Source organism: Bos grunniens, chromosome 26, assembly GCF_055505025.1.
Source record: "Bos grunniens cultivar Pamir isolate PY7600 chromosome 26, Bosgru_T2T1.0, whole genome shotgun sequence".
Classification (NCBI taxonomy): domain Eukaryota; kingdom Metazoa; phylum Chordata; class Mammalia; order Artiodactyla; family Bovidae; genus Bos; species Bos grunniens.
In genome coordinates this window covers 43,461,474-43,476,707 of record NC_141190.1, presented here as the reverse complement: position 1 = coordinate 43,476,707, position 15,234 = coordinate 43,461,474, and the positions used below count along the sequence as shown (strand labels likewise).

General features: G+C 51.6%; 1 protein-coding gene across 3 annotated transcripts in view; it reads left to right on the top strand.

Moving 5' to 3' along the window:
- The window catches only part of CHST15 (carbohydrate sulfotransferase 15), an 80,459-nt gene that overhangs the window by 49,296 nt on the left and 15,929 nt on the right, over positions 1-15,234 (top strand). For all 3 annotated transcript variants that reach the window (XM_086377086.1, XM_086377088.1, XM_086377087.1), the window contains exon 5: positions 2,380-2,536. In XM_086377086.1, the coding sequence (XP_086233212.1) occupies positions 2,380-2,536 (157 nt within the window). The remainder of the gene's footprint in view (positions 1-2,379; positions 2,537-15,234) is intronic.

Genomic DNA, 15,234 nt, shown 5'->3' with positions numbered 1-15,234 from the left:
GTCCTAGAAGCCAGATGAGAGCATACCCTCTTACTCAGTCCGAACTGGGTACTAGCTGTTTTCTTGCAGCCATGAGTTAACACCCAAATTACAAATTGTAACTAATATTTGACTGCGGCTCAAACACACTGTGGGCTTCGCTGGTGGCTCAGTTGGTAAAGAATCTGCCTGCAGTGCGGGAGACCTTGGTTTGATCCCTGGGTCAGGAAGATCCCCTGGAGAAGGAAATGGCAACCCACTTCAGTATGCTTGCCTGGAAAATCCTATGGACAGAGGAGTCTGGCAGGCTACAGTCCATGGGGTCACAAGAGTTGGACACGACTTAGTGACTAAGCCACCACCACCCTTACCATATACCTCTGGGAAAATCTCATGTTCTTGTGAAAGAGCTAAAAGTCTATACATCCTAAGGTTGGGAAATAGAGCCTAAGCTAATGAATAAAAAAAGGAAGGCTTTAGTTTGGTTTTCTCATTTTATTTACTTCTAGATTTAGAAATGAAAACTAAAGAATATATCCATGCTCTGATGTTTACCTGAAGCAGAGTTTGTTGAGTTTTATGGTAGATGGAAAGCTGGCATCTAGCCCGGGCTGTGCCACCAGCGAGCTCTGTGCCATGAGACAAGTTGGTCTTTGTGTTCCTGAACTCAGTCTACTCATCTGTAAATGGGTTTGTTGGACCAGATCAGTTCTGGGTTCCTCCAAACCCTGAAACTCTGCTTCAGCTTCTTCTGGTTAGATCCCTGGAAGAAGCTTACTGGTCTTTCTTCATCTTGGCCAATGGATCATAGAGAGCCTTTTCTCGGTTGTCTGGGCTAATGGCTGGAGTCAGGAAGGACTCCAGTGGCTGGGTTCTCTGGGCTGGGGATCAATAGATGTGGAAAGGCTGCTGCCCTCTCTCAGGGCTCTCAAGGTCCCCTGCTCTGCCCTGTCAAAGTGCTGAAGTGAAGCTCTGATGGTTTATTGAATTATTGATCTTCTCCTAGGTTGTAAGGTTTGAGATTAAAGGGGATTGTCTGTCTTGTTTCTGTCATCTATCTATAGTGCCAAGCACAGTGCTGGGCACGTTTTAGACACCAAATCAGAGCTTTCTGCATGGATGGATGAAGGATGGGTGAATGATGGATGGAGGATGAATGAAAGATGGATGGGTAGATAGACAGGTAAATGGACAAGCATAGAACCAGTTCATTTATGAAATTGACAAAATTTGTGCCAACTTAGTTCTAGGTACTTTCCTTGACCTAATATTCTCTTATTCATTGTGAGTAGAATTTTCAAAGGACTTCAGATTGGCTTGTTTTTTTCTGTGTTCTACGGTATTACCTCTTTAAAAAAATAGAAAGAAAGAAAGATCAGAATAGAAATACTCACCTGGACATGATTGCACATCCAGCAGAATAAATAGGAGCCTGCTAACTCTCCGCATAACTGTGATGTGCTCATCAGTGATCAAAGAGACTCAGTCTTCAAGCTCAGATTTTCCCTGAATAAATGACTTTGAGACGTGTCATACAGTCCCGTGTACGATGTCGGGAAATCAAATGTATAATGAATTGATTGATTTGCCTTTCTTTCTGAATCTCTGAAGACTATTCTTTAAAAAAAAAAAAAAAGAAAGGAACCAGTTCAAGTCTATGAGATAGAAATGCTGAAAGGTCTGTGTGTTGGCCTCACCCCTGGCCTAGAATGTGCTTAACTGACCTCATCATGCTTCAGTCATGCAGACCGTGATCAAACAGGCTAGAACCAGCTTCCCGTTCACCCAGCCAGCACCGAGTGAATCCCAGCTGTGTGCCAGGCCATGGGGTGGGTGGGCACGGAGGACCAAGGTCCCATGAGCCTTCCCGCAAAGCCTCCCTCTTCGAGTGTGCTTGGGGACTGACCCTTGTGATTTCAAGGGAAGATTGATGTGGATTGCCTGCAGTTTCCTAATGAGAGTCAGCTTGCCCGAACTCCTCCTTCACCCCTGATGCCTTTTGAAGGAAACCATCTAATATATTCTCAGCGGGCCCTTAAAATGCCATGGAGCTGTGCGCCGTAGGCAAAGTTAAACATCGTGAAATTGGGAGGCCAGATGCTCATAGAGGTTTTTCTGTCACATCCTGGAGAGAGGAGCTGGGAGGAAGAGGGATGCTCAGTGTGGCTCAGATCACCTTTCATCTCCAGATGGAGGTCCTTGCGGGGAGGGGGTGACGGTGTGGCACAGGGCGGTCATCAGCCTCCTCTTCCCAGAGTCTGGTCTGCCCGCTTCCTGGACCAGCTCACCCGTGCACAGCTGTTTTAGACGGCATCACAGCCAGGTGTGGCCCCTAGTTTAGGCCGCTCTGCGGGAGCCCGTAATTCAGCCCCACTCACTTGCAGCGTTTTCTGTTTCTAGGCGAGGCCAGCGCCTCCACCATGTGGGACAACAACGCCTGGACGCTCTTCTATGACAACGGCACAGACGGCGAGCCCCCCTTTCTGACCCAGGACTTCATCCACGCCTTCCAGCCAGACGCAAAGCTGATTGTCATGCTCAGGGACCCTGTGGAGAGGTGAGCAGTGTATTCGTGGGTTTTTTTTTTTTGGGAAAAGAAAAGGCAGTTTTGAAGGCCAGTCTTCCTTCTCATCGCAGGCAAGATTTTCCTGCTTCTTCTTTAAATAAACAGGCTTAACATGTGATGTTACTGCTATTTCTTATGTAAACGTTATTCTTGGGGCAATCTTCACTGCTTCTAAACAAACTGTGGATTGTTTCCTTAGCCATTCTGACCCTAGCCTGCGGGCCTTCAGCCTCTGCCGGTCTGGCCTGGGGATGTGGGACTGCCCCTTGAGTGATGTCCAGGCGTGAGGAATGCCCTTGGAATCAGGGGTGTCGGATTTCTCTGTAGGGTTTAACTCCTATAGTTCTTTGTCCTCTGCCTTGATTGATGCCTTTATCCTGTCGGCTCTGAAAGTGCCAGCTGCACCTTTCCGAGAGGAAGAACACGACAGAGCTGCTCTGTTGTGCAGTGTGGCAGCTGCTCAGTGTGGATGAGGCCAGGCTAGCGTGGTCCCGAACAGACTGGGTGAGGCTGGCGGGCCAGCGCTAGGCCATGCTGATGTCATTGACAATGGCTGTGTGCGTGGCAGAATCTTAGGGCTGCCAGGACTTAAAATCATTTAGTCCATCACGTCCCCTCTGGCCTGACCAGTACCCCTGCCCCAGAGACAAGAGGCTCCATTCTGGTCCAGGAGTTCCCATCCAGGACAACCCAGTTCCGCTTAGACAGCCCAGTGAGAGCATCCTTCCTACATTGACCCCAAGGCTATCTTTTGGGAGTGTCTACACTTTGGACCCATTTTTTCCCCATAGAGCTACATAGATCAGGTCTAATCCTTCAAATGGGAAAGCGTGCAAGATATAGAAGATGTTGTCAGGGCCCTGTGTCTTCTTTCCTTTGGACTAAATGCCTCTTGTTATGGGTTATTATAGGGGCTTCCCAGCTGGCACTAGTGGTAAAGAACACGCCTGCCAATGCAGGAGACATGAGATGTGGGTTCGATCCCTGGGTCAGGAAGATCTCCTGGAGGAGGGCATGGCAACCCACTCCAGTATTCTTGCCTGGAGAATCTCATGGACAGAGGAGCCTGGAGGGCTGCATTCCATGGGGTCACAAATAGTTGGACAGGACTGAAGTGACTTAGCACACAGCACAAGAGTTATTATGCCCCACGCCCCCACACATGCCAAAGATGTGTGTGAACTTGACCCTGTTGGGAAATAGAATCTTTGCTGATGGACTCAGGTTAAGATAAGGTCACACTGGAGGAGGGTGGGCCCTAACCCAGGAGCTGGTGTCCTTTTGGGGAGAGGAACTGTGGGGCCCGGGATCCACAGACACGGAGAAAGTTGCGTGAGAATGAGGCAGAAGTGTGATGCTCCCAAACCCCCGAGGACCGCCAGGGATGGCCGGGACTGAGGCCCGGAACAGACTCTCCTCGGAAGCCCCAGAGTGAACCAGCCCTGCTGACACCTGGACTTCAGACTTCGGGCTTTCAGAACCGTGAGAGAATAAATTCCTGCTGGAATAAGCACCAAGTCGGCGGTAATTCATTATTAGCAGTCCTAGGACACTAACCGGAGAAGGCAATGGCACCCCACTCCAGTACTCTTGCCTGGAAAATCCCACGGATGGAGGAGCCTGGTGGGCTGCAGTCCCTGGGGTCGCTAAGAGTCGGACACGACTGAGCAACTTCACTTTCACGCATTGGAGAAGGAAATGGCAACCCACTCCAGTGTTCTTGTCTGGAGAGTCCCAGGGACGGGGGAGTCTGGTGGGCTGCCGTCTATGGGGTCGCGCAGAGTCGGACACGACTGAAGCGACTTAGCAGCAGCAGCAGGACACTAACACACCCCTGGTTCCTTCCTCGGATGGCAGACATTGCTGGCCCTGTAGCCTTGTGAATGATAATCGTTTTAAAAACACGTATAATCTCCCACCCAGATAATCGATATTTTTATTTTGGTTTGTTTTCTTCCAAGCTAATACTTATCTATGCAGAGAAGTGTTTTGTGTGTGTGTGTGTGTGTGTGTGTGTGTGTGTACAGCTGTGTGAATATACAGTCTCACATCTTGCTTCTTTCGTTTCGAACTCTCGGCTTACCTCTGTGGGCCCCATGTGGGTCTTGGAGTGAACGCCGTGCCCTGCAGTGATCTGGTCAGAGAGCTGGATGGCCCTGCCCCGTCCCCACCCCTGCAGACCCCTGTGGCGGCCGTCTGGATGCTGCAGATGGCTCCACTCTGCCGCTGCACCTCCTCCGCCTCGGGAGTCCCTCCATGCCGGTCCCGAGGCTGCCCTGACCTCGGGGCAGCTCGCCATGTCCTGCCTGCCGCTTCCCACACATCGGGAGACAGGAATTCGGCCCTTCTGCTCAGGGAGTGGGCTGGCACCCCCCCCAGCTTGAGAACAGTTGACCCAAACCAGCGGTGCTCTCGTGTGTACGTGATTACATAACCGTCAGCCTTGAAAGGCCCAGTGACTAAGTGACCCCGCACTGCCCGCAGAGGTGTTTCCACAGCTGCTCCCCCAGGCCACCCCCACTGCGGCTCACGAGCCTGGAACATTCTCTCAGAAAGAGGGGGGTAGCACACTGCTTGGCCAGTGTCTTCCCGTCACATCTCCCTGTTCCTCATTCTGAAGAAGGTCACCTGCCTCGACTATAGAGGGCCGAGAAGGTGAGACTCGGCTCTGTCGCCCCCTGGGCACAGAAACAGGAGCCTGGGGGACAGGCTGCTCATGCCAGCTGCAGGCAGACAGGTGTGGGTGTTGCGGTCTGCAGTTCAGCCAGGGCTAAGGGGTAAGTGTGGCACCCAAGAGGGAAGGAGCAGCTAGTGCAGAGTGCAGAGAAAGGCCTTTCTGGAAGAGCTGAGGCCAGGCGGGGTTTTGAGGGCTGAGTAAAAGTTTGCCAAGGAAGGAGCGAGGGACATAGTCAAGGGGAAGGGGCAGGGAGGATGGAGAGCGCAAAGGAAAGGACTGCATGTTCTCTCAGAGAGTGGAGCCAGCTTCCGTGGGCGCGTCCCTCTCCCCACAGCTCTCATTCCACCTCTGGGGACATGGGAACCGTGAAGACAATCTTTGGACAGCAAGGGCCGTCATGCTGCCTGGGTTCAGACACAGAACCAGGGGCCAGGCCTGCCCGACTCACCTCTCAGACCTCAGCCCATAGTTCCTCTTTTAGTAGGTGGCCATCCCAAGGAGTCTTGTCTCCTTTTTTTTTTTTTTTAAAGAACAATGCTCTGTTTATACTGGAAACTGAAAGTTCTTGCCTTCCTGCCACTCACTTAACAGAAGGAGTTCATCAGTTACAATGTTCACTGATTCCCAGTCACATGCTGGGCACTCCTCTTGGTGCTGAGCAGGCGCACATAGACGCCTGCCCTCCAGGAGCTGCACTTTGTCAGGAATGCGAGGCACTGATCCTCACGCATGTGTGATGGTGCGGAGGAGGGCAGGATGCCATGGCAACACACAGCCTCCTCAGGAAGCTGACCCTGCCGAGGGGCTGCTGACTGTATTTCTCATCAACTGCTGTGTCACAGATCACCCAGCAACCTGGCAGCTGAAGACAGCACACTTAACTATCTCACACTGTCTTCCATGGGGCAGAACCCAGCACAGCTTTGCTCTCCCAACGCTGTCGTCAAGGTGTCACCAGGGCAGGGTCTCATCCGAAGGCTCAGTAGGGGAAGGATCTGCTTTCGAGCTCATGAAGTTGTTGGCAGAATTCAGTTCCCCAAGAAGTGTGGGAAGAGGGCCACAGTTCTTTGCTGGCCATTGGCTAGAGGCTGCCCTCAGTACTTTGCCACTGGGCCACCCCGTCATCAGAAGCTGCTTGCCCCATCAGAGCCTGCAAAGGAACAAGCTGCTGCCAAGTTGGGAGCCTCCATGTTTTGTCATCTGAGCACAAGAGTGACAGCCCATCTCCTTTGCCACATTCTCAATGAGAAACAAGTCACGTGGTCCAGGACACAGGCAAGGGGAGGGGACTGCAGGGAAGAATCCCAGGGTGAGGAGAGGATCTTCGGGACCATCTTAGAAGTTACCTACTTCTCTGTGCGGCTCTCTCGCTCCTCTGGGAAACCACGCCCTTACAGCCGGAAAGAGAGGTGGCGCCGGCGAGCCACGTGCGCAGGGCAGTGTGTGCGCGTGTCCATCTTCTGTGGGGGTTACTGACAGCGGCAGCTGTTCCATTGCTTATTAAACGTTGATAAAGGATGGAACAATAGGAATTTCTTCTCTTTTGAGCCCCGTGACTCACGGCCTGTCCGAAATGGCTGGCTCATTTCCCATCGCCACCAGAAAGGATGATAAATACTGGGTGTTTAGGTCACTCTTGAAGAAACAAACAGTTGGAGCCATGAGTCTTAACTGGGTCCCGGGCTATCAGCCACTTAAGCCGTTCTGTGACCTTGTACTTCTGCAAGTGGGAGATTCCCTGAGTTTCTCCCTGCCCGTGGGATTGGACCGAATTTTCTTTCCTTGTACAAATAGGCTCGGAGAGGAGTGGGGAAAACCTTCATTTCTAGTTTAAATTCACATTTAGTCTTTATGTCTGTAATTGATCAAAGGCAGAGAGTTTGAAAATGTTGGAATTGTAAGCAAAATCAAATCAACCACTTTAAAGCTTCCAGAGAAGCAAGCCCATTTATCTTTCTGGCGAGGAAGAGAGAATACTGGAATGTGGATGGGATGGTTCTTTAGGGCCAAAGGGCCAACCGAGAATTCCTGTTGCAAGTTTCTCTATGTAAGAGATAATGACAATTTAAAATACAAGTTTCTCGGCTAAATCGTCCCAGTTAATTAAAAAGAAGCCAACAATTACAAGCAGGGTTTTCCTTCATTTAGTTCAATTCTTAAGTAAGACTTCTTTTCAACACTGCCCACATTGGCCGCCTGCCTGTTCATTTGTGAGACAGTTGATGGAGTTTGACTCAGTGCAGAGGTGGTTACAGTTCGCAAGAAATGCAGAAAATGGCTGGGAGGTGCCCACCCCTTCAACAGACTTTGTTCCAGGGATGCTTGGAGAGTGGTCCTGCACCATTATTCATGGACTTTACCATCCCTGTATCTTGGGCTTGATTTTTCGGGTGGTCTTCCCACAGTGCATGGTAACAACCACCTCAGGAGTCTTTGGTTTTCACGTTTTATGGAGAGAGGTCAAGGCAGAAGGAGAAGTCAGCTCCATAAAGGGTAGAACTTGATTTTGACCCCAGTGCCTTGAGACCCAATGTCTTGTCCCCAGAGCCGTGGAACCTGGGGAGTTATTTTCTTCATCTGCTTTTATGAACTGATTTTCTTAACAACCCACTGGGCTGGTTAAATAAATTACTCTCTTCATGGCGATCAGCTAGGAATGGAAGGAATGAGGCTGCTAATGAAATGAATCCATTTATGTGCAGTTTTTCATTCGGACAGAGAGTGATGAGCAGGAGGGAACCTTTCGACTGGAACCTTGAACCTTTCATGAATGTCATTCCATCTCCAGAGTGGCCGTTGGGGTGTGTGGGTGGTGAACAGGGATCCAGGATCATTGTGATAGGGACGCAGCCTCAGGGACCAGAGGGTCTGTATTTGAACCCCATCTCTGTGGTTCTCTGGCTATGTGACCTTCAGCAGGTTATTCAACCTCTCTATGCCTTCTTTCTTCCTCATTGATGGAGTGAGGGGAAATAGTCCTATATCTGGGGCTTCTATGGTGGCTCAGACGGTAAAGAATCTGCCTGCAAAAAAAAAAAAAAAAAGAATCTGCCTGCAATGCAGGAGACCCAGGTTCTGTCCCTGGGTCGAGAAGATGCCCTGGAGAAGGAAATGGCTACCAAGTCTGGTATTCCTGCCTGGAGAATTACATGGACTAGAGGAGTCGGGTGGATTACAGTCCATGGGTTTGCCTAGAGTCGCACATGACTGAGCAAGTAACACTTTCATTTTCAGTCGTGGATCTTGGGTTGTGAGGATGAAGTGACTTAATATGTGTAGTGTGTTTAAAAGTGCTGGGCAAATGGTCACTATTATATATGTATTAGTTACTATTATCAAGCCACAATAGTAGCAGGTAATAATAACAATATCCAGACCAAGCGCTCAAATACTCAAGGAAATGTTTATCCAGCCCTCTTGATATGCTAGATGCACTGCATACACTGGAGAGCCAAGTCCTTCCCGTCTGCCCTCCTGGAGTCTTCTCCAGTGGGGAGGTGGCAACCTAGCACTCACTGATCACTTTCTTTAGCCTGGTTCAGTGCTAAGTCCTTTTCAGTCTTTGCCTCCTGTGAACTTTGCAAGCAGGTGAGAGGGCTGTCTTGACATGTCACAGCTAATGTGTGTGGGCTCAGTGGGGTTAAGTCACTTATCAGCTGTCACCTGGTTAATAAGTGGCTGGACTGGGATTTGATCCCATGTCACTTGGCCTGAGGGGCCAAGCTTTTCATCTCTGTCATAGGTCAGTTATTGGGAGGCCGACTGTACGGCAGAGGGTACAGGAGGTTTATCAGTTTATCAGACACGCTCAGTTGTGTCTGACTCTTTGTGACCCCATGGACTGCAGCACACCAGGCTGCCCTGTCCTTAACCATCTCCCAGAGCTTGCTTAAACTCATGTCCATTGAGTCAGTGATGCCATCCAACCATCTCATCCTCTGTCGTCCCCTTCTCCTCCCGCTTTCAATCTTTCCCAGCATCAGGGTCTTTTCAAATGAGCCAGCTCTTGGCATCAGATGGCCAAAGTATTGGAGTTTCAGCTTCAGCATCAGTCCTTCCAATGAATATTCGGGACTGATTTCCTTTAGGATGGACTGGTTGGATCTCCTTGCAGTCCAAGGGACTCTCAAGAGTCTTATCCAACACCATAGTTCAAAAGCATCAATTCTTCGGCGCTCAGCTCTCTTTAGAGTCCAACTCTGACGTCCATACATGACCACTGAAAAAACTATAGCCTTGACTAGACAGAATTTTGTTGGCAAAGTAATGTCTCTGCTTTTTAATATGCTGTCTAGATTGGTCATAACTTTTCTTCCAAGGAACAAGTGTCTTTTTATTTCATGGCTGCAGTCACCATCTGCAGTGATTTTGGAGCACCCCCCCTCCCCCCGGCAAAATGAAGTTTACAGGGCTTGCTTTTGGGCCAGCCCCTGTGAGGGGCGACAGGGCAGGACTGACAGAGGGAGAGGTCACAACAGGGGTCTCAGCCAACCACTTCCTTGAAGCATCTCCCATCCACCGGCCATTGGCTGTGTCTGCCCTGGGGAGGTGTAACCTTGGGTGGGGCAGGTCTTTCGGTGAAGGGACTGAACCTGTGAGCCATGAGCAGGATGGAGGCTCCCCACTTGGGCAGAGTTCTGTGATCAGTAAGGATGCCAGTCCGCGTAGATGCCTAAGCCTGGACTCAGCTCCTTCACTTGTGTCCACACGGGTGAGAGCAGGATCCTGACCCAGGGCGTGGACCAGCTTGTGGAGCAGGGAGATGAGCCGGATTGACGCTTCTGAAATTGTCGTGCGCCCATACTACTGATGAGCGTCTCTCTGGCAACTCAGCCGCTGCTGAAAACCTCGCATCAGCCCAGCTTCTCCAGGTCACTGGAAGCATTGACTGGTGTGCGGTAGACGTGTTCTCAGGCAGAACAGGAGCTCTAGCATTCCAAGGCTGAGGGATGTTTTCTCTATAGCAGATTTTGCATGAAGACTGAAAAGCAGGCCGTTCCCTAGCACTGACAGATTAATTTTTAATGTAAACGAGCTCAAAGGGAAATTAGGAGAACTCCCTTGTGGGCAAGAGATGGAATCCGGTGGAGGTGGGCGTGGCGCTGAAATGTACAGGTCATGACACCCGCAGCATCGCGCACCCCCGCCACCTAAGGCCTCGCCCTCCTCCCTTTTCCCTCTTTAAGACCTTGGAGGTTTTGGAATCCCAGGCAGCAGTCTTGAGAAAGACTGTAGCGGAGTGTCCTAAGCCGCGGGTTAATTTCCTGGTGAATTTGGGCGTTCTGCTTCTCAGAAGCTGCCTGTCTGGGTGTCACCGACATACCTTGGTATGGGCCCTAACGGTGACACCAGGTCCCTTTGATCAGGCTGCACTGTGAGCTGCCAGGGAAGGGAGAGGGAGCTGGCCGGCTCTGGGTCAGGGCCACAGGCCCCATCCTCTGAAGGCCGTTTGGGAGTGTCCGTCCGGGGAGGGATCTTACCTTGTTACTGGTGGGAGAAAAGCCATCGTGCTGAAAACCCCCATGTGTTTAACACTGTTTATTTTTTTGGGAAGTTTTTACAAAGTCATTGGCAGTCCTCAGTATTCCCACATGGACTGTTTGCAGAAGGAGGCTCTGTGTGCCGGGGAGCATGGGGAAGAAGAGCCTGCTGTGTGTCTGTCTGCAGAGATTGGAAGCTGGTGGGGGCGTGGGGTGCCGACGCTAGGCTGCCAGGAGGAGTTGGGGGCCTCTCCGACCCAGGGTGTGGGGGCTGACGAGTGAGGGTGGCCCATGTCCCGGACCGGCCAGCCTGGGTGGGGATGGTGGCCATTGCTCCGCGGTGGGGTCTCCCACCTGGGGGTCCCGGCCTGGCCTTGCTGCTGCTGTAACCTGGGGGTAGCCCAACCATTCTTGGCGCCTGCCTTTTCTCTTTTCCCCTGGTCTCAGGGTCTCGGGCACATTTCCTGTGAAAGTGCTTTGTGAGCCACATGGGACTCGTGGGTGGAGGGCTGCTGGCATGGCCTCCACCCACAGAGGTTCACCGAGGCCCCGCGACTGGATGCACAGAGAGAATCAGAGCTGGGTCCAGAACGCTGCTCGTGTTCAAGGGGAAGAGAAGGCCCAGCCCGGGAAGCCCTGCTTCCCTGCGGACCCTTTTTAGGCCCCAACCTAGTATGTTTTTCTCTGGCAGAAAGTGAGCTTCACCAGCATCGCACAACCTGGGTGACTCAGAGGTTTTCTCCGAATAAGCTGGTCTGGCCAGTCCCACTTCACCGTTCCTCACGATGAGGTGTTCATGGTGCGTGAGTCAGCGGACAAAGGGCCTCCGTCCCAGTGATGTTAAATGGCTGTTTTTTTTCTCATAGGAAAAGTACATATCATCGTTATTGATGACACCGTGTCAAAGGTCGGGAAGTTATCGATCAGGAATTTGGGTCTGGGTGCCAGCAAATGGACAGTAATGACGGGCTGCTCTGGCTGGCACTGTGGTCACCACGTGCACGAGACCCTCCAGGAGCCACAGAACCCTGTGCTCTTATGGGGAGGCGGATTGGAAGACATGAGTGTGCCCACTCTTGGGGGCTGCCAGGGATGAACTGTGACTCTTCACATGTGTGTTGCTGGCTGGCACGCACTTCAGGGGCACAGAAGGGCTGGGGAGTGCTTGGCCCAAGGTAGGCCTGTCCAGGAGCTGTTGGTCAGCTGTCCGCAGCTTTGGCATCTGCCTGGGGTCTTTCCACCAAGCATGGCTCTCTGTGATGGCTGAGGGGTGAGCAGTAGTAAGCTGGAAAGAAGAGGAGCTCCAGGCCTCTGATGGTCTGCACTTGGCTGGACGGACCTGACACCGAGGCTCCAGCTTCTGTGGGCCTTTCAGGCTTGGGGATCTGAGTGATTTGGGACCTGGGTCCCTCTGAGGACTGACCGGTGAAAACCAGCTCTCCCTTTGGGTGTTGAAAATGTAGAATTAGATGGTGCTGGTGTTTGCACAAATTTGTGCGTTTACCAAAAACTACAACATTGTTTGCTTGTTTAAAAGGGTGCATTTTATGGGGTGTGGATCATCTCTCAATTTAAAACATAGTATGAAAAAAATTCACAAAAGGAGGAGAAGCCAGCCACAGGGGGTGGTCTCACTGTAGTAGCGACGTTTGAGCTGGAACCTGAGGAGTCTGCACCTAGAGGAAGGCCATGTCATGGTCTCGGAGCTAAGTGGTAAACTGAAATGAGCTGTTTGCCGTGGCCAGTGAGTATCAGCTCATCCACGGGATGAGAGATCGGGAAGTAGGGACGGGAGCCGTGAGGTACCTGGGCCTCTGCTGTGCTGGGATTTCCAGTTGCCGAGCACGTTTTCTCTTCCCGGTCATCAGGTTTCACCCTGGGTGTCTGCTGCTGTGTTACAGGTGTGATTGCGTTTCAGTCTCCTGTAACTTATTAAGTAGTTCTGTGACAGAACTGACTTTTGCTTGCAAATCACTCTGCACCTAAAACAGCAGACTTCAAAACCAAAACCCCCAAACCATCACATGGCTAGTCCCCAACTCGGGCCAGCTGCCGATTTGCAGCTCCGTCCCTAAAGTATGAGCCTGGGGCCAGGTCCTGTCGGGTCACTGGGCTTTGGAGTTGAGCAGGTCTGGGTTGTTTTGGACCCAGCCCTGGGGCCTCCTGGGCCCCGTGACCTTGGGACGCTTTGCACGATTGGAGAGGACAGAACACATCCCAAAGGCTGGTTGTGAACAGGGAGGGAGATTGCACGTGTAGTGCTGAGCACAGGGCAGGCCTCAGTAGCCAGGTGCAGCCACGTAGCAGGTGGACACCAAGAGGATTCTGGGAGGCCAACCTATACAGCTCTGGAGTGAGCCTGGCTGGAGGAGAGGCCCAAGAGGTAGTGGCCACCCTTGTTTTCCTGACTATCAATACACCCAACTCTGCTCACCTGGGCTCAGAGGAGTGCCCTGCTGTTGTTGGATGAATTCAGCTGTGACCTTGGGGTAACCATCCAGATTTTGCATGCTGAGACCTGTGAGCTCACTGCTGGCCACTCCTTTGTCCCCCCTGGAAAGAGACGTGGTTCTTTCCAGAGGTACCAGGTTCAGGGAGCCCCTGCCACCTCCACTCCTATGCCCCTCTCCAGGAGTGCTGGGGTCCCGGGACCCCTGTCCTGCCCAGGAAAGACACCTCACACCCATGAGCAAGCCTGTTGTCCCAGGGCCGCCCCAGCAGCCTTCTAAAATAACCGCAGCACAGAAGGCACGGAATGTCTTATATTTGGAATAGCTGTTGGAAACAGTTCTGGCCAAATGTAACACCCATCTGTTTGGGAGGGTCTAGAGTCAGAAAATGAGGTGGTTCAGCAGGAGGGGGCTTGGCAGCACCAAAACTCAGGGCTGGGGGCAGGGATCAGGGTCAGCTGGCCCTCACTCGGCCTGGGAAGCCCTTACCCCTGCAGCCTGGACCACACCCTTTGTGCCAGACGGCCCCAGATGGAGAAAGGTTCCCCCGTATCAAACCCGGCTTTCTTCCTGAACCTTCTACCCAGGGGTCAGTCCTTCAGGAGTCTGGGACCTGTCCCCTCCCAGCTCTGAATAGCCTTTTAGCCGTTGAAGCTGGCGTCCTTCCTGCTGAGTCTCGCTTCTCCAGATGAAGTGACTCCTTCCCCTTCGCTGTCTGGCACCCGGCCCTGAAGGCGAGTGGCCTCTGGGGCTCTCACCTGGCCGGGTGGCACAGAGCAACACCCTCCCAACGTTCTCAGTGCCATGCCTTTATTAAGGCAGCCTGAGGTGCTTGCGTCCCTGCCATTCTGTGATGATTCATTATGCACTTATGTCAGCTAAACCCCTCGGTCAGTTTCCAGGCTGGCCTCTTTCCCCTACATCATCATTGCACAGTTGGTTTTTAAAGAGTAAAATATGAATATTTAGGTTTATTTTGTTATGCTTCCACTTGTTATTTGAGTGTGCCTGTAACCCAAAGGGGGCTCTGGCTGCTCGCTGCTCAAAAGCCAATAAAGAGGCAAGATTAGTGGAAAGGAAAGTTTATTTTGGATGCCGGCATCTGGGGTGGGGGGAGTGGGTGCTTCTCCAAAGGCTCACTCCCCACCCCCTACTCCCTCCAATCAAGGGGTAAGAGCTTTTATAGACGGAGGGAGGGAGGTACGAGCAGAAACAGCACAGTCATCTCTGACAGTCATCTTGAAGTTGGCCATCAGTGATCTCACCAGCGTCATCTTGAATGTTTTAGGTACAGTTAATCTTCAGTTCCAGGGTCAGTTTGTCTCCATTTTCTTGAGGCCAGTGTTCAGAATTCCAGCAGCTTACGTCATGGTGATGGTCTGGTCATCATGTAGTTAAATTCTTCCACCTGGTGGGGGTTTCAGTATCTACATGACAGCTAACAGGGTACGGCTCAGAATATTATCTACAGCCCTTGAGGAGGAACTGAAGGTCCTTGACTTAACGATTACATTACTATTATCTAGTCTTGTTGAACTAGTTTCCTTTGTCTCTGCATTTTCTCACTTCTCTGATTAAACTTATTCTTTGGCTAACGTTGTCCCACAGACAAAGGCAGGTGGAAGACATGATCCATAGTGTCCTGCTCCGGTGTTTTGAGGTGTGTTTGGAGCCTTATTCTTGATATATCGGCTCTCCTTCTCAACGTTTTTTGAATGGTCTTAATGCATCCAAGTGACTGGCACTCTTCCAAAATCATTATCTGACTTTCTCCCCAGAGAGTAGTTGTGGGGAATCACGCACTCGTGTAAGTCACTTCAGTCGTGCCCGACTCTGTGCGACCCCGTGGACTGCAGCCCGCCAGGCTCTTCTGTCAGTGGGATTCTCCGGGCAACTGGAGTGGGTTGCCACACCCTCCTCCAGGAGATCTTCCGACCCAAGGATGGACCCAAGGTCTGACTCCTGTGTCTCCTGCATTGGCAGGCAGATTCTTGACCCACTAGCACCACCTAGGAAGCCCACCTGGGAAAATCATAGTATTGTTTATCCAAGACAGTCTTACCCCTGATTCTTCATGGGTAC